At 36.8% G+C, this 24,643-nt stretch overlaps 1 protein-coding gene and 1 long non-coding RNA gene across 2 annotated transcripts in view; both read right to left on the bottom strand.

The window, feature by feature from the left end:
* The window catches only part of LOC139973840 (uncharacterized), a 39,503-nt gene extending 17,662 nt beyond the window's left edge, over nt 1–21,841 (bottom strand). The window contains exons 1-14 of the mRNA XM_071980717.1: nt 21,338–21,841; nt 18,060–18,146; nt 12,826–13,011; nt 10,615–10,794; nt 10,088–10,318; nt 7,721–7,831; nt 5,126–5,317; nt 3,582–3,758; nt 3,000–3,113; nt 2,660–2,773; nt 1,615–1,755; nt 1,303–1,416; nt 963–1,076; nt 284–397 (exon numbers count right to left, since the gene is read on the bottom strand). Coding sequence (XP_071836818.1) covers nt 284–397; nt 963–1,076; nt 1,303–1,416; nt 1,615–1,755; nt 2,660–2,773; nt 3,000–3,113; nt 3,582–3,758; nt 5,126–5,317; nt 7,721–7,831; nt 10,088–10,318; nt 10,615–10,794; nt 12,826–13,006 — 1,783 coding nt within the window. The 5' untranslated portion in view covers nt 13,007–13,011; nt 18,060–18,146; nt 21,338–21,841. The remainder of the gene's footprint in view (nt 1–283; nt 398–962; nt 1,077–1,302; nt 1,417–1,614; nt 1,756–2,659; nt 2,774–2,999; nt 3,114–3,581; nt 3,759–5,125; nt 5,318–7,720; nt 7,832–10,087; nt 10,319–10,614; nt 10,795–12,825; nt 13,012–18,059; nt 18,147–21,337) is intronic.
* A 30-nt stretch (nt 21,842–21,871) lies between these two features.
* On the bottom strand, nt 21,872–23,902 carry LOC139973527 (uncharacterized). The gene is made up of 3 exons (XR_011795237.1): nt 23,800–23,902; nt 22,812–22,946; nt 21,872–21,894 (listed from the first exon to the last, which is right to left on the bottom strand). It is a non-coding gene; the product is annotated as an uncharacterized lncRNA (long non-coding RNA).
* Nucleotides 23,903–24,643: the final 741 nt, after the last annotated feature.

The following is a 24,643-nucleotide window of genomic DNA, read 5'->3' as shown; positions in this document are numbered from 1 at the left end:
CATAATTGGTACAATTGGCGTTGTTTTGGCAAGGTGTTTCGTCACATTCATCAAAATCTAATTACAAAGATTAATATAATGAATGAGAAGAAATATTCAGTTTTCGTCCAAAACGATATTTTCTTTAATCTGCGTAATTGGTAGAATATGTGAACAGATCATTTTATAACCTTAGCTACTTTGTTTTGTTTTGTATGTTGAGTTTTGGTTATTTTCCAGTTTAAAATTAAATGCATTATTAATAGAAATCCGAAACATGTAATAGAAACATCATTATTGATACCTATTTCACAGTTGACACCCTCCCATCCAGACTCGCAGGTACAGTTGTATCCTCCGTCATAATTGGTACAATTGGCGTTGTTTTGGCAAGGTGTTTCGTCACATTCATCAAAATCTAATTACAAAGATTAATATAATGAATGAGAAGAAATATTCAGTTTTCGTCCAAAACGATATTTTCTTTAATCTGCGTAATTGGTAGAATATGTGAACAGATCATTTTATAACCTTAGCTACTTTGTTTTGTTTTGTATGTTGAGTTTTGGTTATTTTCCAGTTTAAAATTAAATGCATTATTAATAGAAATCCGAAACCTAAATAGAAAGATCATTATTGATACCTATTTCACAGTTGACACCCTCCCATTCAGACTCGCAGGTACAGTTGTATCCTCCGTCATAATTGGTACAATTGGCGTTGTTTTGGCAAGGTGTTTCGTCACATTCATCAATATCTAATTACAAAGATTAATATAATGAATGAGAAGGAATATTCAGTTTTCGTCTAAAACGATATTTTCTTTAATCTGCGTAATTGTTAGAATATGTGAACAGATCATTTTATAACCTTAGCTACTTTGTTTTGTATTGTCTGTTGAGATTTGTTTATTTTCCAGTTTAAAATTAAATGCATTATTAATAGAAATCCGAAACATGTAATAGAAAGATCATTATTGATACCTCTTTCACAGTTGACACCCTCCCATCCAGACTCGCAGGTACAGTTGTATCCTCCGTCATAATTGGTACAATTGGCGTTGTTTTGGCAAGGTGTTTCGTCACATTCATCAATATCTAATTACAAAGATTAATATAATGAATGAGAAGGAATATTCAGTTTTCGTCTAAAACGATATTTTCTTTAATCTGCGTAATTGTTAGAATATGTGAACAGATCATTTTATAACCTTAGCTACTTTGTTTTGTATTGTCTGTTGAGATTTGTTTATTTTCCAGTTTAAAATTAAATGCATTATTAATAGAAATCCGAAACATGTAATAGAAAGATCATTATTGATACCTATTTCACAGTTGACACCCTCCCATCCAGACTCGCAGGTACAGTTGTATCCTCCGTCATAATTGGTACAATTGGCGTTGTTTTGGCAAGGTGTTTCGTCACATTCATCAATATCTAATTACAAAGATTAATATAATGAATGAAAAAAGTATTTAATTTTCATCTTAAACGATACTTTTTTTAATCTGCGTAATTGGTAGAATATGTGAACAGATCATTTTATAACCTTAGCTACTTTGTTTTGTTTTGTATGTTGAGTTTTGGTTATTTTCCAGTTTAAAATTAAATGCATTATTAATAGAAATCCGAAACATGTAATAGAAAGATCATTATTGATACCTATTTCACAGTTGACACCCTCCCATCCAGACTCGCAGGTACAGTTGTGTCCTCCGTCATAATTGGTACAATTGGCGTTGTTTTGGCAAGGTGTTTCGTCACATTCATCAATATCTAATTACAAAGATTAATATAATGAATGAGAAGGAATATTCAGTTTTCGTCTAAAACGATATTTTCTTTAATCTGCGTAATTGGTAGAATATGTGAACAGATCATTTTATAACCTTAGCTACTTTGTTTTGTTTTGTATGTTGAGATTTGGTTATTTTCCAGTTTAAAATTAAATGCATTATTAATAGAAATCCGAAACCTGAATAGAAACATCATTATTGATACCTATTTCACAGTTGACACCCTCCCATCCAGACTCGCAGGTACAGTTGTATCCTCCGTCATAATTGGTACAATAGGCGTTGTTTTGGCAAGGTGTTTCGTCACATTCATCAATATCTAATTACAAAGATTAATATAATGAATGAGAAGGAATATTCAGTTTTCGTCTAAAACGATATTTTCTTTAATCTGCGTAATTGGTAGAATATGTGAACAGATCATTTTATAACCTTAGCTACTTTGTTTTGTTTTGTATGTTGAGTTTTGGTTATTTTCCAGTTTAAAATTAAATGCATTATTAATAGAAATCCGAAACATGTAATAGAAAGATCATTATTGATACCTATTTCACAGTTGACACCCTCCCATCCAGACTCGCAGGTACAGTTGTGTCCTCCGTCATAATTGGTACAATTGGCGTTGTTTTGGCAAGGTGTTTCGTCACATTCATCAATATCTAATTACAAAGATTAATATAATGAATGAGAAAAAGTATTCAGTTTTCATCTAAAACTATACTTTCTTTAATCTGCGTAATTGGTAGAATATGTGAACAGATTTTTTTATAACCTTAGCTACTTTGTTTTGTTTTGTGTGTTGAGATTTGTTTATTTTCCCCTTTAAAATTAAATGCATTATTAAAAGAAATCCGAAACCTGAATAGAAAGATCATTATTGATACCTCTTTCACAGTTGACACCCTCCCATCCAGTCTTGCAGGTACAGTTGTATCCTCCGTCATAATTGGTACAATAGGCGTTGTTTTGGCAAGGTGTTTCGTCACATTCATCAATATCTAATTACAAAGATTAATATAATGAATGAGAAAAAGTATTCAGTTTTCGTCTAAAACAATATTTTCTTTAATCTGTTTAAGTGGTAGAATATATGAAACAGATCTTTTTATACCTTTGCTTGTTTGTTTTGTATTGTATGTTGAGATTTGTTTATTTTCCAGTTTAAAATTAAATGCATTTTTAAAAGAAATCCGAAACATGTAATAGAAACATCATTATTGATACCTCTTTCACAGTTGACACCCTCCCATCCAGACTCGCAGGTACAGTTGTATCCTCCGTCATAATTGGTACAATTGGCGTTGTTTTGGCAAGGTGTTTCGTCACATTCATCAATATCTAATTTCAAAGATTAATATAATGAATGAGAAGAAATATTCAGTTTTTCATCTAAAACAATATTTTCTTTAATCTGGTTAATTGGTGGAATATATAAAACAGAATATTTAATATTGTATTTCCTTTCTATTCCATATTGAAATTTATTGAATTTCCAGTTAAAATTTACTAATTTTCACTCTTCGGAATTTTGTTAATTTTTTTCTACAACAGTAGTTGAATATTTTAAGCACAACAGTTTTTATTTTGTTTTTCTTTCTATTTACATTAATATTCATGATGTCATGATAAAGCTCGAATCCCCACTTTTTTTTGGGGGGGGGGGGGCTGGAAAGTACAGGTGGGGTGGGGTTAAGGTTAGCTTTATGACATCGATTTCAACAATTCACCACCATTGTTCGTTGTGTCGTAACGTTAAATCAAACTTTGAATAAAATTAAGTTACCACATGGTCATGAATCCTCTTACCTACGCATGCGATTAATGGATCACTCCAAGAACCGTTTGAAAGGCAAGTAACGATTGGAGAGCCGCTGATGTAACTCCCTGTGTAACAAATGTATATTGCAATACCTCCATACTCGTTGGATGACGTATTGTAAGTAGCCCCCTCCACTTCCTTTGGGTTATCTTCACAAGAAATTTCTGAAAGGAGGTTTTCTTTATTTCATTTTTCACCTTCAAGTGTTAAGACTCCATCAATATTAGCTGAATGATGAGTGAACGAACATGGAGTTATCAAATCATGATAAACATTTTAACGAAAACTTAAACATAACAACATATACAGAGGCATAAGACAACAACATATACAGAGGCATAAGACAACAACATATACAGAGGCATAAGACAACAACATATAGGCCACAGAGGCATAAGACAACAACATATACAGAGGCAACACAACAACATATAGGCCACAGAGGCATAAGACAACAACATATACAGAGGCATAAGACAACAACATATAGGCCACAGAGGCATAAGACAACAACATATACAGAGACATGCATGATCACCGAAAGTATATATATATATATATATATGTAAGACAACAACAACATATACAGAGGCATAAGACAACAACATATAGGCCACAGAGGCATAAGACAACAACAACAACATATACAGAGACATGCATGATCACCGAAAGAATATATATATATATATATATATATATATATATATATATACTTTCGGTGATCATGTACTGAAGAAGAGCTAGTTTTGCTCGAAAGCTCTGCAAAAACCAAACATTGGCTGTTTTACTTCCAATCACTTACCTAATTCAATTATTGTATCTCACTCGAGATCCAGCCTTTCTCTAAATGCAGCATAGTTGTTTAACAGTTTTTCCGTTATTCATATATATATATATATATATATATATATATATATATATATATATATATATATATATATATATATATATATATATATATCCACTACCAATTATTGGTTTGGTAAGTTTTTGCCCCAAGTTTTTACCGTTAAGGAAGGGGTGGGGGTTGGGGTTGGGACATCCCACTCTTCTCCCTATGATCGACGTCCCTGTCAGTATCGGCTGGGACGGGTAATCGTTTTTAGTTTCATGGTGCAATGAGTAGGAGCATGAAAAATATATCCAGCTCTAAAAGTACGCAATGAAGGAGTGTTGTATTTTCATTTTTCGAATTATTTTAAGCCTGTCGATAACCGGCTGCGATCATAGGATTTACTCGCTTCCTTCTTCATGTATGATGATGCAATTTGCATTTGTTCGCGTCTTTGTTCCAATTGACGCCTTATATTCGAAGGTGGTACGCATATGCAACCAAAGTTGATCAACTCATGTATTCATCTTTATTAAGAAACAAATGTACAGGCTGATTTAGAGTTAACAGTACGACATAAGAACTTCAGGCAAATCTATCGTACCATATAAAGAGATTAGTATGACAGTATCTGCAGTGAAAATACAGTGTTTTTAGTCATCATAACGAATTCATTGTATAGACAATTAAAATACCTACCTATGCAAGATGGAACAGGATTATCCCATGTCCCATTGCTGTCGCATAACAGGTGAGTGCTGCCGACCAAATGGTAGCCATTGTCACAGGAATATGATATGGAGTCGTTGATTCTGTAACTGTCCATCTCGATCGCTAAATGACCATGCACTATTGATCCAGGGAAATCACACAGAATATCACTGCCCAGACCTCCATATTGTGAGAAAAGTCGAAGACAAATACATCATAATATACAGAAATTTGGGTACACAGATGACATATACTGCAAGAACATATTTCTGTTATCGGCTGAAGTAGGGTTATTTGCACCGGGGACACCGAAACAGAGAGAAGTTGTGTACTTGGGGTGGGGGAAGGGGTGGGTAGGGGTAGAGATAGAGAGGAAGCGATTCCAGTATCATCAATGCGTACAACTCACCGAACTGGCAGATCATATAATTGTCGCCATCCATACAGTTCTGGTCATCCCATGTTTGGTCCGTGTAAAGTAATCGTACGCAGTTGCCAGTGTTATCAGGTTGATATTCTCCCCAGTTTTCGTAACTTTGCATCCGGGTACCTGTGTACAATTGTGCATTCAACTGTTCTCGAAAATTCCCTTAATTTTTTATATTAAATGCGAAGCGTCATGTAACATAATTTCCTTAGACTTGCAGAATTTGTTCCTTTTCATGTCCGACACGAAAATATCACGCTTTCTATAGTGTGATTTTGTCCCTGTATTTATGAACGGACTAGCCAGTGCTTTTGTTTCATTCGTAACGTAAGATACTAACGTTTCGATGAGTTGTAAACAACAGCCCATAATGCCTTGTTCAAATTATGTACAGTACAACACGAAACCACAAGATGAAAAAATGTGTTCACACTACAAGCGATAAATTTATGCGATAAATGCACCGTCGCCGTGGCGAGAATGCTTGTCGTTCCCCTCATACAACCATTTATGATGCCGTATATAGAGTGTATAGGCCTATTATCGCCAAACCACACAGCACACGTTACTCATCTTACAAGGCGTTGAATACGTTGAATATCTTGAATAAAATGATAGCATGTGTCACTGTAAGTAATATCATGAAGAGTCAATAGTATACAAGCGGGAGACATCGCTGGCTGTTTCTTAATCCATGGCAATTGCCGTTCTGTTTTCAATTTTGACTGGCAACAAATCTTATCATGTCGTTTAGGTTGCATGCATGCATACATTACAAGTCGTACTAGAAGCCTGTGGACATTATGTTCCTGTTATTAGCATAATTCTGATTGGACAATAACAAAACAGCGCAGTCCGACACAATTATAGACAAAAGTTGAAATGTTATTGATTTTTGTGTGTTTATCGTATCGTCTCATAGTGTAAACCTTTTTATCATATCGTATTGTATCGTGTTGTATTGTACGTAGGGTCAACGGGGCTTAAATACAGTCTAATCTTAACACTGACTTGTCAGATGATAACCTTTAATAGGCAGACACGTCATCCAGTATCCAAATCCAGCATCCTTGAGTTTCAACACTTGTCTGACTTCCAATGTAACTACATAACAAGAACCCATCTAAGACAAATCACGGTTCGTGTTCATGAATAAAATATTCTTTACTTTTCAAAAAACACGACAAAATTCTACATCATTATTGTCTTTTTTACAATATTTTGAATTTGATTGGTATCCATTCGACAACTTCTCTGTTATGGACTGCACTTGAAGACAGCTGTTTTTCCTTGGTTCCCCAGACTTTCCATTTTTAAATTGTATTGCAAAGTGGCCATGCCATGCCCACGTGACTTCACAAGAACAGTTACGTAATAAATTAAACGCTTTTTGCTGGATTCTTTCTGAGCCAGACTTAGACAGCTCACAAAAAAGCTTTGTTTTAGCGTCCTATAACAGCATTATTACTTTACTTAGTCCAGTTTCAATCCAAATTGAAAGGCGAATTCCAAAAATTTTCAATAATTCAATGCAATTTTTAATGTGTTTCATAAAAACAATATACGAGTCCGAGCGACGAAATGTCGATGTCCTTAGTTTTAGCATGTTATTGTGAGTAATACACTACAGCGGCAATCTTCACATTGTCTTGTTTTTATTTCTTAATTTCGTCGGCAACTTTGCCAAAATAAATATATTTAAATATCGTTTTTAAAGCTCTTTCAAATTTGCAGATTCTTCAGCTGGTTTAATAGTGGCTTTAAGTATTTCTTTTCGTGAAATCCTTTAAACGTCGAGTTAAAGCGAAATTAAGTTCAGGTTTGATCTCATAGTTGAGACTGAAGGGATAATCCTAGTCACACTCTCGTGTTTGGTAGAAGCCACTAGTACATCACATAATGCGGTTACTGTTCTTAGTATGTTTGTGAACAACATTAATTGGACCTTTCTGTTTATTGTCAAAATTGTCAATATTTGTATGTTAATGTTTTGTGCAATTCTTCATAAAATCCCGTTTTCCTAATATGTCTTTGTTTGTTGTTTTTGTTTTGATTCTTTGGGGCGGTTCTCAGAGTTGGTTTATCTACCATCAGGTGTTTTTCACCTGAGATAATCCCTTCATCAGGAGATGATCCCTTTATCAGACTTGCCTTACCATCAGTCCAGACCCAGTTTCGTCTAGTATATATCAGCTGTTCGGAAGCTTGGCTCAAATTATTTTTCTGAAACACGCGATCAGGCATCAATGAATTTTTCGAGACATCAGCTGTGAGAGAAAGACATTTCAATACATTTCAATGGGATGCTTTAGCCTAGGAAGAGTTCAGCATTAACATGAACGAAAGGGGATGGTAGTCGAAAGAACAATACTTGAATAAAAAGTCTATTGAGTTGTCAGCAGTACCGCATAGAGATGGCATGTGCTTCTCTAAAGTCGGTGGTCGGTGTATTTCCACTGACAATGAGTCACACTGAGTATCGTCCTTAGGGATTAACCATAAACGGAGTACCATCCTTAGGGATTAACCTTAACACAGAGTACCATACTCAGGTATTAACCTTAACACTGAGTACCATCCTTAGGCATTAAACTTAACACGGAGTACCATTCTTAGCCATTAACCTTACACGAAATACCTTCCTAAGGCATTGACCTTAATACGAAGTACTTAATTCTTAGTCATTGACCTTAACATGGAATACCATCCTTAGGTATTGACCTTAACACAGAAGACCATCCTTGGGCATTGACCTTTCACACGGAGCACCATCCTTTAGGTATTGACCTTAATACTTACCATTCTTAGTCATTGACCTTAACATGGAATACCATCCTTAGGTATTACCTTAACACAGAGTACCATCATAAGGGATTGACTTTAACATGGAATACCATCCTTAGGTATTGACCTTAACACGGAGTACCATCCTTAGTACTGACATTAATACGTAGTACCATTCTTAGTCATTAACCTTACACGAAAAACCCTCCTAGGGCATTGACCTTAATACGGAGTACCATCCTATAGGCATTGACCTTAACATGGAATACCGTTATTAGGTATCGACCTTGACATGTAGTACCATCCTTAGGCATTAACCTTAACACTGAGTACCATTCGTAGGGATTAACCTTAACACTGAGTGCCATCCTTCGGGATTAACCTGAACACTGAGTAACATCCTTAGGCATTAAACCTTAACACAGAGTACCACACTCAGGTATCGACCTTAACATGGAAAAGCATCCTTAGGGAATAACCATTAACACAGAGTATCATCGTAAGGGATTGACCTTAACCCTGAGTATCATCCTAACAAACCTTAACACGGGTGGGTTTCTGCACCTACAGATGGCTTTCAAATGCCTGCTAATACGTATTGAAAACATGTCAGACTAGTCTAAAAATGTTTCTACGTGTTACTGTGTGGGAGTGCAGGTTTTTACTAATAATTAGTGAAAATGTTGACGTTTCCATTTCAAAATTTAGATTTTCACTTTATCTCAACCTTTCGATTTTTCATCTTGAAATATTGATATTTTGAGTCAAGCATTTGATATTTATATGAAAATTTTATCTCGAAATTTTGATGCTTTATATAAAAAAAAAAACTTAACTCTTTATCGCGAAATTTTTTCAACTTATTTAGAAAATTTGATATTTTATCATAAATGCTGACCTCTAATATCGAAGTTCTAATAACAAATTTCCGTGTTATATTTAAAAGTGTCGTCATTTATCTACAAAATTCCACGTATATTTCATCTTAAACTTTGGACTATCATTCTTGAAGTAACAATGTTTAATGTCAAAAACCCCATATTCCATAAAATGAGATGTCTAATCATAAAATCCGAACGTATTATGTAAATATTGGACGATTTAAGACAAATAGAATTATCTCCAAATTTTGATTATCGGAATTTCAGCACCTCATCTCGAAGATATGACATTTTACCATTAAAGCTGCAAAGTCTTATGCCAAAGCACCACGCTCTACCTCAAAGTTCGACTTTTCATCTCAAACTTTTGATGTTTTATGTCACAAATTTGTTGTTTTTGCTTAGAACTCTTACAGTTTATCTTGTTATAAGTTTCGCATTTATCACAAAATTACTACCATTAATCTTGACAATATCAAATATTACCATTAAAATGGGACGTTTTATGTAGAAATGCTTATGTCAAACTTAGAACGTTGTACCTCGCAATTAGTTATGTTTTATCTCCATTTTTTATAGGGTTTGACATAGTAATTTGAAATTTCCACTGATTACGAGAATTAAAATGGATGACTTGATAATTCATTTGTTCATAGTGAGGTGTCAGGAATCATGACGCATGGGTTAGGGGTTGTCGAGACAAACTAACCCCGCCCCCCCCCCCCTTAGTGACGCACCTGCTTACAATCATTCTAGAGATACTTTCTATTTCCCCAGTCAAGTTAACAAAATAGTGGTGACCGTATTTATTAATTTAATTATATGAAGAAATGTTCTAGACAAAGTCTAACGTCTTACCCTGAACTTCTACGGAACCATTTTCAAAAGCACCAATCCAGAAGTCTTCCTGATCGAGAATCTTTTTTACTCTCTCTGCTACAAACTGTTGAATGTTCGCATCATTTATACTTATCAAGTCACCGTTCTTCTGTGTACAAAAATCCCGTGCAGCTTGCCAGTTTTGATAGCTTTGATATGGAGTGTAGCATACGGTTGAGTTAAATTTATCCGCTGGATTTTCACAAAGGACTTTGAAAGGAACAAGGACATATATTATTAACCATGCAGTCAGTTGCATATCTCAGTATGTTCAGTATTCATATTGATACATATATGCCTGGATATTTTACAATATTTACCTACCAGTAAATAACTACTTATGTAAAGAGAGTGCGTGTAATGTCAGCCATAAACTCTCCTTGTACACTAGTACAGGGATGACTCTATTTATTTGTTATCTGAATTTGTTTTTGAGAAGTAATGTATTTTACGTTTCTAATGTAATCTGCTATGAAAACTTGGAACTAACATGTTAGTCGACTTACGTTGACACGTCGGAGCTGTAGGTTGCCAGATTCCATCCGAAGAACAAGTCAAGGTGTGCTCACCGACCAGTGAATAACTCATATCACAAGAGTATACAATTTGATCTTGAAACACAAATCTTTCCTGTGAATGATGGTACCCCCCGAAGGCTGGTTTTGGTGGCGCTGGACACTCAACCTCTATGAATAAAATACATGTGTGTTGTGTTTACCAACTCATGGTGAAGTTATGTGAGAGAACGCCAGGCCTCTTACAAAAAGAGTATAAGCAAAATTTGAGAACTTGCTGGGGAAGCATTAATTAAATAGTGAATGGGCTTCAAACCTGCGTCTAGATGAGTCCTGCACGCTATCACACATTTGCTGTCTAGAGGAACACACGTCCCATGCTCTGTCACACAGTTGTTTTCTAGATGAACACACGTCCCGTGCTCTGTCACACAGTTGATGTCTAGATGATTACATGTCTCATGCTCTGTCACACAGTTGTTTTCTAGATGATTACATGTCCCATGCTCTGTCACACAGTTGATGTCTAGATGATACATGTCTCATGCGCTGTCACACAGTTGATGTCTAGATGATTAAATGTCCCATACTCTGTCACACATTTGCTGTCTAGATGAAAACACGTCCCATGCTCTGTCACACAGTTGTTGTCTAGATGATTACACGTCCAATGCTCTGTCACACAGTTGATGTCTAGATGATTAAATGTCCCATACTATGTCACACATTTGCTGTCTAGATGAAAACACGTCCCATGCTCTGTCTCACAGTTGTTGTCTAGATGATCACACGTCCCATGCTCTATCACACAGCTGTTCTCTAGATGATTAAATGTCCCATACTATGTCACACAGTTGATGTCTAGATGATTACATGTCCGATACTCTGTCACACATTTGCTGTCTAGATGAAAACACGTCCCATGCTCTGTCTCACAGTTGTTGTCTAGATGATCACACGTCCCATGCTCTATCACACAGCTGTTCTCTAGATGACTACATGTCCCATGCTCTGTCACACAGCTGTTCTCTAGATGACTACATGTCCCATGCTCTGTCTCACAGTTGTTGTCTAGATGATCACACGTCCCATGCTCTGTCTCACAGTTGTTGTCTAGATGATAATATGTCTCATGCTCTGTCACACATTTGCTGTCTAGATGACTACATGTCCCATGCTCTGTCACGCAGTTGTCTAGATGACTACATGTCCCATACTCTGTCACACATTTGCTGTCTAGATGAAAACACGTCCCATGCTCTGTCACACAGTTGTTGTCTAGATGATTACACGTCCAATGCTCTGTCACACAGTTGATGTCTAGATGATTAAATGTCCCATACTATGTCACACATTTGCTGTCTAGATGAAAACACGTCCCATGCTCTGTCTCACAGTTGTTGTCTAGATGATCACACGTCCCATGCTCTATCACACAGCTGTTCTCTAGATGATTAAATGTCCCATACTATGTCACACAGTTGATGTCTAGATGATTACATGTCCGATACTCTGTCACACATTTGCTGTCTAGATGAAAACACGTCCCATGCTCTGTCTCACAGTTGTTGTCTAGATGATCACACGTCCCATGCTCTATCACACAGCTGTTCTCTAGATGACTACATGTCCCATGCTCTGTCACACAGCTGTTCTCTAGATGACTACATGTCCCATGCTCTGTCTCACAGTTGTTGTCTAGATGATCACACGTCCCATGCTCTGTCTCACAGTTGTTGTCTAGATGATAATATGTCTCATGCTCTGTCACACATTTGCTGTCTAGATGACTACATGTCCCATGCTCTGTCACGCAGTTGTCTAGATGACTACATGTCCCATGCTCTGTCACACAGTTGTTGTCTAGATGATACATGTCTCATGCTCTATCTTGATTCATGTTTGCGAAATAATTCGGATTTCTTGCAAACTGATCGAACTGGCTTTAATGTTGCGGTAAAAATATTCCTGTGATGATTTATATTCTTTTCTTGCTAGTCAGACTTAGAGCCTTTGTCATTCAGCATTGACACAAGTGAGTCAATTAACTATTTAGATCATTTTTAATGTTCATTGGCAGATAACAAGTATTCCCTTGTCAATTGCCATTGTGCGGCATCATCAAGTAAAGAGAAACCGTTCATTTTTACTCTCAAAAATATGAACAGCATCTGACATGAAGAAAGCAAAAAGAATTCTCACCAATGCACTGGACGTCCGGTCCATCCCATTGGTTCGTTTGATTACATACTTGTACTGCATTCTGGATATTATCTTCCAACTGGTAGCCTTCATTACATTCATATATTAAATAGTTTGACCCGTAATGGTAATAGTCAGCATTTTCATAATTGTTAGCAGGTGGACAGCTTTGACTTAACATATAATCTGCAAATAACATTTAAAAAAATGACACATTAACTTTAAAATACATTTTGAAGCTTTTTTCTTTTCAGATTTGATATTAAAATTGGAAATACTATCACAGTTAATAAAATTTAATTTAATAAAAGGAAGAACTTCGCAGTTATTATGATATAAGTAACTAGCTGACAGAAATCAAACGCAGTGCATGTTAGTGGGACATACGTATCGCTAATTTAAACGGTAAAGATTGAATATAAAACACTATGTGAATATTAATGAGCATTAATAGCTTACTTTAACTAATTACACATTCTTTTTGTTGGATCTGCCTCTTCACATTATTTCCAAAAATTGAGAAGTGTTAATACATATAAGACAATGAAATATACATTAAAGGAATAGTCAGAATAGTAAAGAATCACATCACTGTTAGGTTCAGCCAATGACAAAATCTTGATACTACTTTTAGTCACCAGATGTTTGAAATTAAGGGATTCCAGTCGCCACTCGCATCCCTGACGAGAGAGTGGGTCAGTGAGTACATTGCCCCAGTACTAACGGGTAAACAAAGGCCTCTTCCCTTTTTCATAATTAATAATTACAGTAATGTTGTTTACTTGACATGATTGTCCCCGGTACCCTATCTGGCTCTCGACGCGCTACAACACTGTTGAGAGTGTCAGAGAAATTATTGTTAGTTTTTGGATGTCAGTGGCCATTAGCAGTGACTCTCTAGCATAATTCGGGTACGATTCTAGCATAATTTTGGTGAGATTCTGATTAACTTAGCACATGGGCTTGTTGGTTGGCATCTCTAACTTGAATACCTCTGACGTATTTACAACCTTCCTTATCTTGTTGCTCTCCCATGATGGCGTTACGAAGAAATTAATTATGTGCAATTAACGTTTGATGAAAACAATGTAATTACATAAAACTTCCGTGAAGAATCTTGCACACTAGTTAAGCTCTGATTACACATCTACTGAGAAAGTACCTTCTATGTTAGGTAAAGTTTGCAATTTCTTTTGGGAAAAATTGAGGGTATTTGTTTTTAGTGAAAGGTTGTTATTTTGAAGTGCTTAAGTGGATTACATTGTATATTTATATATTTTCTTGGGGGGGGGGGGGGAGAAACTTCAAGTCGTAAAGATCAGAATTTTCCAATTAGCGGTCAGATTCAATGATTAATTCTCAGAATGTGAACAAAATTCAGAAAATATCCATACTTGATATTAGAAGATAACAAGAAGTTTCATTTATTCATTAAATTTCTCAATTTTGACATAAATAATCTAAATATGCAGCTAACTTACAATTACGTAAAGTGAATAACAACATTTTAAATTTGTTTTGATGTTTAAACTGGAGTTAAAAAGTCAGATCAAATATTAATTTGATCTGCAAGAAAGAGATAGAGAATAAAATAAGTAATGCTGAAAACAATAACATAAGAAAGTAAATACAGAAAGAGTAAGCTGTTTTGAAGTGAAACAATCAAATAGTTTGCCAAAACTCAGACTTCTCCATTAAAATGTAATCAAACCTTGATCATTACTGTCTCCATTTATTTGGATCACTGTCAATTGGATCCACAAAAGAAAACAAAAAGTCCAACGCATATGCATGTCCTTAAAAGTATGTAGAAACAACTTCGACGACAAGACTTTCCCGAATTTGAAACACAATCATTTCAAGAAATCTATTCCACTGGAAGCTAATAAACGAAACTTGTTCATTCATTTGAGTTCAGAGTTTTAGTGGATTCTACTTAAGCCTAAGACCATTTAGTTATCTTTACAACTACTTGATCCTCAGATAAGACGCTTATAAGACAATGCATGGTGGCGTACTTACATTAACTATTTAAATAACTTGAGACCTATAAGAATGACTTAATCATACCCACATCTCTGGTTACTTTGTTTAATTACACTGAGTCAATCTTTAATACCATGCAGCAATATTCTTTACATTCTGCTTCTGTTTATCTGTTGAAAATTAATGAAATTGCAAATAAAAAGCCCCAATTTGTTGGAAAATGATTGAAATTGTGGAATTTATGGAATGAGCAGAGGATCCATCAATTCAGAAATTTGCACTAAGTATTTAAACTGGCTTAAAATCAGATCTTGAGATGAGTAGTTTTAGAGATATCATGGCTACTTTCGGGACATTAAGCCGTGCTCTCTTTGTGTCGTATTATAATCCTTATAAACCTGTCTTTCGTATCTCGGTCCACCTTTAACCAGACTTAAGCTGTTGGCAGATGATGATACATTATCTGTGTATACAATAGAAGGTCTTAAATAGACAAACATATTATTAGATAGATAGGTATCTCCTTATGCAACAAACAAGAATGCTGCCATTGATGTATAAAAACAAAGTCTTCTAAGCGGTGCAACCATTCAAATAATGTTCCAAGTACAAAGCAGTTTAGTATAACAATATGCTAACCAACCTGACAAGAAAAATGATATCACAGAAATGAGAAATAATAAACAGAACTTTGCCCATTTTGACATGTCACACACAGGGAATTAACATGAAAGGTTGAGTTATAAGGCACAAAATATTGGTTTTTAAGACCCTTAAAGAAGTTTGCTATCTATTCAGGGTGTATCATTTTTGACAACTGATCCTTCAAACATCCCATGCTCATCAATTAAAGTGACTGGACTACTAAGCCTAAACCAACAGGCCGTGTGTTTAGTTAATAACATGTTTACAATTAACGCATTACAACTTGTCAAAGACAAATGATGCTCTTTTGTTTATATGAAGTTAACATGTTTCAGTTGAGTTATTTGAATGAATACAACAATGCATTGACATTAATCTTTAGGCGTGAACTGATGAGTACCGAGGAGTCGAGGAGTACCGAGGATTACTGAGGACTCGAGGAGTACTGAGTAATAATAATAATAATAATAAGACTTATAATGCGCACACACCACTCAAAGAATGTTCATGGCGCAAATGACAATGAGAAATGATACAAATAATACAGAATAATACCAAACAATGACAGAAGAAAAACTTAATGGTATAAGATCATATCTTAGTAGTCGGGGAGTACTGAGTAGTCGGGGAGTACCGATGAGTCGAGGAGCACTGAGGAGTCGAGGAGCACTGAGGAGTCGAGGAGTACTGAGGAGTACCGAGGAGTCGAGGATTACCGAGGAGTCGAGGATTACCGAGGAGTCGAGGAGTACCGAGGATTACTGAGGAGTCGAGAAGTACTGAGTACTGAGGAGTCGAGGAGCACAGAGGAGTCGAGGAGTACAGAGGAGTCGAGGAGTACAGAGGAGTCGAGGAGTACAGAGGAGTACTGAGGAGTCGAGGAGTACTGAGGAGTCGAGGAGTACTGAGGAGTCGAGGAGTACTGAGGAGTCGAGGAGAACCGAGGAGTCGAGGAGAACCGAGGAGTCGAGGGGTACCGAGGAGTCGAGGAGTACCGAGGAGTCGAGGAGTACCGAGGAGTCGAGGAGTACCGAGGAGTCGAGGAGTACCGAGGAGTCGAGGAGTACCGAGGAGTCGAGGAGTACCGAGGAGTCGAGGAGTACCGAGGAGTCGAGGAGTACCGAGGAGTCGAGGAGTACCGAGGAGTCGAGGAGTACCGAGGAGTCGAGGAGTACCGAGGAGTCGAATAGTACCGAGGAGTCGAGGAGTACCGAGTAGTCGAGGAGAACCGAGGAGTCGAGGAGAACCGAGGAGTCGAGGAGAACCGAGGAGTCGAGGAGTACCGAGGAGTCGAATAGTACCGAGGAGTCGAATAGTACCGAGGAGTCGAGGAGAACCGAGTAGTCGAGGAGAACCGAGGAGTCGAGGAGAACCGAGGAGTCGAGGAGTACCGAGGAGTCGAGGAGTACCGAGGAGTCGAGGAGTACCGAGGAGTCGAGGAGTACCGAGGAGTCGAGGAGTATCGAGGAGTCGAGGAGTACCGAGGAGTCGAGGAGTCGAGGAGAACCGAGGAGACGAGGAGAACCGAGGAGTCGAGGAGTACAGAGGAGTCGAGGAGTACCGAGGAGTCGATGAGTACTGAGGAGTCGAGGAGTACTGAGGAGTCGAGGAGTACTGAGGAGTCGAGGAGTACTGAGGAGTCGAGGAGTACTGAGGAGTCGAGGAGTACTGAGGAGTCGAGGAGAACCGAGGAGTACAGAGGAGAACCGAGGAGTACTGAGGAATCGAGGATTACTGAGGAATAGAGTAATACTGAGGAGTCGAGGAATTCTGAGGAGTCAAGGATTACTGATGAGTCGAGGAGTACTCATGAGACGAGGAATACTGATGAGTCGAGGAGTACTGAGGAGTACTGAGGTGTACTGAGGTGTACTGAGGTGTACTGAGGTGTACTGAGAAGTCGAGGAGTACTGAGGAGTCAAGGAGTTCTGATGAGTCGAGTATTACTGAGGAGTCGAGGAGTACTGAGGAGTCGAGGAGTATTGAGGAGTACGGAGGTGTCGACGTTATCATCTTTTGAACAGAGTCTGTTCAAAGTATCTCTTTCGATATCCGGCTTTAGGAATCACAAATAATTTCAATTTGGTTAGCATCATGCATGTTTGATCTTCAGACTAAGGTTAAATATGTCACCAAAACAGAACTAGCATTGGTTGATGCAAGGTGACAAATTCCTACAGTGGAATTACGTTTATATTTTTGGACTAATTGGTATTAGAATGGAATGATCTACATGTTTGACAACAAAAATAAAATTTATGAAATGTAACACAAATATTCCCAAATAATGACAGTGTCTTTTATTGGTCAATCGAATTAGGTTTTACATTTATGTTTGAGTTATCATAAAATATTCAAATTTTGGTACGGTTAATTTATGTTATACAGTAGTACATACCATGATTGATGATTTTTTACCTATAATTTATTTATATTGAAAATTAGAAAAATTTTACATTAAACATTTATGGTTGAGTACCAAACCTAATAAGGCATATCGGCTCATTAACTATATAATCCAACATTCCATTATTCAGACATACACAAACATATAATCACAGAGAAACATGCAGACTTCACTATGTCTGATGGAAACATCTCACCTCTAATCTAGGACTAACTTTCTTGCTGGTCTCTTCACACGAGCCCCTTGAATGATGTTCTATGAGCTTTGCATGGTGATTATCACACTGAAAAATAAACAATGTTTGATGTTATGATGATACATTCATAGTTTTGAACAGCTTTTGACAACTATTCTGGGAGTAATCCTATTCAAAAATGTTATTTACCTACCCCTCCTCCACACCCATACCCACCATTCCCCCTATAGCCTCCTTTCCTCTCTTCTGCCCCCTTCTATACAATATGACAGAGAAAACTAGTAATACATGACTTATAGACTGCTTCATTAACACTACCATGCCAAGAGTTTTAAATGTATTTGTATCCTAATTGTCACCAGCAGTTGACAAATTTTCCATACTTAACATTCCTTATCGATAACATAATGGCAATCCAATATTTGCAAATATCTAAGTAGAATCACAAACTACAATTAGCAAGACCTCTAGGCCAGCCAAGTTTGGTGTGAGCAACAAAAATCAAACTTGTGTTTCAACTGAAGTCTTGACTGTGACATGGCTTAGACTCAGGACATGTTGACTTTGACTTGGTTTTGGACAAGTGGACCTCGCTAGAGCCCTGCTATATGCCCAACTATTGGTTGCTCATATCATATATGTTAATGAAGCCACAAGGGTCAATACTAAAGTTAATGAATTTAGAAATGTTAAAATTAGAATTTCTTCAAAATTGGCTGGCCTTGAGATATTGCTAGTGAAGTTTGCGATTGCACTTAGATATTTGAAAACTATTATATTGCCATGATTGAAGTTGTATATACAGCGACGCACCGCATTTAGAAGTACTTTTCCATTCAAACCAATGTAACAGCCTGTTGGGCAAGGAAATGACAGCTATAAAGGAAAAGAACAGAGAATTATATATTAGATAAAATAAATATAAAAACCACCAAAATAATATATAAAAAACAGAAAAACATTAATCAGTATAATTATTAAATCAATAAGAAAGACCACTATCAGCTTGACTAAAAAAACAGTCCAGCCATAAACACTTCCTGCTTTCCTGAAATGATGCAAGTGACCCATAAACAGGAATTCCATTTCACAGCCTGACTGGAACAAGGGCGATCAGGATTAAATGCCTAGCTTGCTGGCAGGTATTATCCATTTGAACAAGCATAGCCAATGTTAGCTCACACAGATGGTCTGTATGAAAAAATAATCAGAAATGCCTGCATGCACATAGCCACAACCAAAGATGTACAAATCATCAAACAAGAACACGAATAAGTAAATTCAGCCTGAGAGTTGATGATAAGGATGGTTTAGGTTTTCATTAAGTCATGCACCAGTGATCAACCTTTGACCAGCGAGAACTGCTTAGGCATAACTCAAGTATCCACATGACAGTCTGCCTATTTACAGATGTCATGAAAAACCTATTCTGACCCTCTATTGCACAAATTTCTGAAAGACCCACTTTCATCATGAAACAAATTAACTTCCTGCAAAAATATCACTGGATATATAGGACTATATGAATTGTCAAAATTATAGACCAATTTCAGTACTCACTTCTCTATCTAAAATAATTGAGAAAATTATTTACTCCAGAACTATAACTTTTCTAAATAGCTACAACATAATTTCCGATAATCAGTATGGTTTTCGTCCAAAACGTTCAAGTAGTATGGCTGGCCTTGATGTCGTTGATTTTATTACTACTGGTTTTAATAATAAGCAGTCTACCCTTGGAATATTTATAGACCTATAAAAAGCTTTTGATACGGTCAATCATGATATATTATTAAACAAACTAAGTCATTATGGGATTAGGGGACTTGCGTTACAGTTGTTTCGAAATTACCTATCAGATCGTAAACAGAGTGTTATTATTGGTGAACACGTTTCAGCTTATTGTAATATAACTTGTTGTGTTCCTCATGGATCTATTCTAGGACCGCTCCTTTCTCTGATTTATATCAATGATCTCCCTAATTGTTCAAGTATTCTTAAATTTTGTCGTTTTGCTAATGACACTAGCATACTATTTAAGAATATTAATTTGAATGCATATAATCGTATTTTAAATAATGAACTTTTTGTTATTGCAGATTGGTTTTGTGCTAATAAGTTGTCTCTTAAAGTCAATAAAACCAGGGAGTTGTTATGGAACAACTCCCTGATAAAACTAACTTCATAGTTTTTCACACTTACCATTCCACTAAACCCAAACTAAAACTTATCTTGAACAATACAATTATACATGAAACAGAAAACGTTAAGTTCCTTGGAGTTCATCTTGATCCACTCTTAAGCTGGAAAACTCACATTGATTATATTTGTACTAAAGTGTCTAAGACGATTGGCATTCTTTATAAAATTAGGCTTCAGGTTCCTCATCAGGTATTATTATCCCTTTATTATACATTGATTTATCCTCATCTTTCGTATTGTAATATTCTCTGGGGCAATGGGCATACTGTTCACCTGAATAGATTATTTGTGCTCCAAAAGAAGTTGATACGACTGATTAGCAAATCAGATTATCTTAGTCATACTACTCCTATTTTTAAGAATTTAAGTATCTTAACAGTTTTTGGCATATATCAACTCCAGCTTGGAAGCTTTGTTTTCAAATATCTTCATGATTTATTTCCACCTCCGTTTAAGTCTTTTTTTTAATTTAAATCATCAACTCCATAGTCATAACACTAGACACTCAACTGCCATTCATTTGGATTACCCACGATTAGTTTTAAATACTAAATCTGTAAGATTTACTAGTGCCACATTTTTTAATACTCTCGAACCCAAACTTAAAAAATTACCCACCTTATCAATATTCATAAAGCAACTGAAGCTATATTTGTTAAACAATGATTTGTAATATATGCGTTAAAGTTATCACATTTAATAATGCTACTTGTGCTTCCCGTTTGGGAAGTGGGGGAGGGGGAGGGGTGTAATTAGCGTATTGTATTTAATTTGTTCATGGTGAATCTGCACTTTATGAGTATATATGCTATTTTCTTTCTTTATTATTCATTATTGTAAATGTAATTGTAAAAATGAAAAAAAAAGTGAAATAAACGAAACGAAACGAAATATGGGCAAAAGGCTTTTTGGCTAGGTAATTAAATATGAACAGGGAAATATTGTCAAATGCAAACATTCTACAGCTTCTTATATGAAAAGGTTCATCCCTGGCTTGCACAATGACAGACTGACTACACATATCCGAGACATTTTCATTGTTAAAATTATGACCGAGGATAATAAACCATACTCACTTTCTCAGACTGGAACTATCTGAAAATAGATCCTTCACTCCTCCAGCCATCTGTACGTCTACCTAGGTCCCCATGTGTAAGTTTTAAGACAAGCGACACATCCAAGACAAGTTACTTTTCTATAATATTTCAATGTCATTAGGTAATTTGCATTGCTATTTTATGTCTATTTGAAACACATCAGTTCACCCATTTTAAAGTACTTCCCAGATGAATTTGAACTTTAAAAAAATGTTTAACCAAAGCAATGTAGTAAAACTGATGCATTTGATTTGTGCTCGGCCATGTTGTACGGTATCAATATTTAAAGGGGTACTCATTTAGAAACCTTAAGATGGCAGCAAACTCAATTGATATGCTGCAAACGGTACTATCCAAGACCAAATCACTGCAATATGCCATATATTCAAGTCTCAATTCATTTAGTCTGATACTTTATCTCAACATACTTCCATCTATTTATATCTTTGCATGTTTTACTTCCAGTGTCTCATCACTTAAATTCTTTACCTAACCCTCCATCCAAATCCGAGAAAAAACAGTGTAGGATTATCCCTCTGTAAGGTTACAAATAAATTAATTATGGCTTGTAACTGAGAAACTTACTGGGTGATTCAATATTGTATGGGTACAAAAATGTGACATTTTGCTGAAATATTTCCTTTCAAAATTTAACAAAAGTACTTCTAGGAAATAATATGACACCCAAATAGTATTGTTATTGCCTGTGCTACCATAGGCGTAGGAGGATGGGGTAGGGCAGGGGTGGTTGCAGCCCCCAACCAAATATTTGTATGAAAATTCGTGCAATATGCTGATAATTGTGGACCTACTGAAAGAAAAAAGCAACTGTTTGAGAGGATGTCGGTGAATGACATGCCTGGTGATTTGAAGTGCACCAGTACCTAGCTATTGGGTAATTCACCAGTGTGTTTTTCAATGGTTAAACTTATATTATTATTATCATTATGCAAACAACCGATGCATGGTTATATGATATGTACATTAACATGTTGAACGAGCGCGGAGCGTGCGAACAATTTTGGTTATATTTTATGGGTAAGTCGTTACAGCCCCCCACCCCCCCCCCCCTCAAATCAAATTTGGCTCCTCTGCCTATGTGTACTATACCAAGCCAAGTCACTTCTCTGTACACTAACATCCCTCATGCTGAAGGTATCACAGCCACGTGTGCATCCCTGTCTAAGAAGGTCCACCCTTGTCCACCCATCTCTGACACTAAAGTTCTCATGCAACAGGTTCTCACCAAAAACAACTTCACGTTCATGGACAAGCATTACCTTCAAAGACACGGGACTGCCATGGGTACCAGGATGGCTCCTTCCTTTGCTTGTCTGTTTTAAAACATGTTCTAGCCACTTACTGCATTAATTTTACTTGACCTGATATTAGAACTTTATTTCTAGCACTTTGTTTGAATATATTACACTTTAAGCAAGAATTTGCTACTTACATTTGTCTTGACTGGTACAAAAGCCGCCATTTTTATGCCTTTGTCCTGGTGTTGCCTGGCTACATGGTCCGAAGGTAGAGGACACACTTCCCACAACTGACACTGTATTGCACATCTATTCTCCATATTACTTGCCTACAGGAGGATATAAGAGAACAAACAGATTGCAGTATCAAAGATTATATGAGATTCTGTATGAAAGAATCGATAAACATTTTGCCTCTGAGTCAAGAAAAGTATCTCAACGGGACATACATTAAGAAATCAGCATTTTGTAAACAATTTTTAATCCCTGGTAATTTAGTTCTAACTTCAGTAGGAGGTAAACTAACACAAATTGATGAAGTGTACTGGAATTTAATACTGTAACGCCCCTGTACCCCGGCCGCGCGGTAGCGTGGGTAATCAGGCAGCTGGAGGCCACCTGATGTCAGGGCAGGGGGAAAGCGGAGGCGAAGACTAATGCTAGCAGGGCTGGAACCAATACACACACTAAAATAGAGAAGAATATAGTTTATAGAAGTAGGTCTCAATCAACAATTTAATTACTTAACTTTAAACATATACTTAACAAAAATAAGGCATTGTTTTCTGCCGTACACAAATAAAAGCAAACAACGGGCAGAGATTCAATTTAAATAAATAAAAAGTAAACTACGTACCAGGGCGTGGGCAGCACGGCTCTTAAGAATTACGAGTCTCAGAGTGAATACCCGACACTGGGCGCCAACGGCAGACTGAACAAGTACTGTTCAATGTGGTCCCGCCCAGATTAACTTCTGCAATACCTCCGGGGAGCCCTAATTTGACCCTACCACCGGGGTCTATAACATGCAACGAAGCCAACCAGGACTGGAAGTTATTAGTTATACTATACAATAGGAAATGGCGCCCGTAGTCAGCCCTCACTCCCGGGCCCGCTCTATAAAATAAGTAACACAACCTTGCCTTTAAAATAATACTATACTGTAATAGCCGTGCTGCTCACCGCTGGTCTCCAGTTCTCTGTCCGAACCTCAACGAAATAAATAAAGTGTTCCAAAACACAAACTACATAAGAAGCAACACCGTCTGAATTAAACAAGGTATAGAGAGCAAGTGATAGTAAAATAGATAAACGCTAAACAGAACAACTTGTGAGACAAAAGAGAGAATGCCTGTAATGCTGGTGATGGCAGACGACGGGAAGAGCGAGAGAGGCCTGCATAACAAAACAAAAGTAAATGGAATGGTGAGTGAATGGGCAACAAATCGCATGGTAAATTATTCAACACTCGGGGAAACATATTCTTAGTAGCCGTGGGCGTATTCGAAATACGGGGTACACGCATCCCGAACAACCCAGGGCGTAACAATACCTGCATGATGTAACCAGAATGAAGTCTATAGGAGGTATTACCCCGACAGACCATGGAGGAATTACCTGTCAGGGTAAAAACATCAATGGATATATACATGGATATACATGGGTACTCCATTTCTGGGGAGAAAGATTGTGTGTGACCAGCTATCAAAGAAACATTGAAAAGGTCACTCATAAGAGCTGACAATATTTTATGCTACGATTACTTTGTAAACGATTTGCTGTATGTTTTATGAAATTCTCTAACCCTCTATTTCTTAAACAACTTGAACATCCAGAATAGTAGTAAGCCAAGCCTAAATCTGAATTGAACCGGAAATCCTGAACTTTATAACCAAATCATGCCGACCAGGTACTGTCTTAGTCGATGAAGCCTAGCCTAGTGCCTTATGGCGGGCCATCAGTCTCAAATCGTGGGAGATTGACATATACCTATTTAATTCGACTTTTACGAGTTTAAATCGACATA

The sequence above is a fragment of the Apostichopus japonicus genome, chromosome 9 (genome assembly GCF_037975245.1).
Source record: "Apostichopus japonicus isolate 1M-3 chromosome 9, ASM3797524v1, whole genome shotgun sequence".
NCBI classification, from domain to species: domain Eukaryota; kingdom Metazoa; phylum Echinodermata; class Holothuroidea; order Aspidochirotida; family Stichopodidae; genus Apostichopus; species Apostichopus japonicus.
The sequence above is the reverse complement of the archived record's forward strand: the minus strand, read 5'-3'. Positions and strand labels throughout refer to the sequence as shown.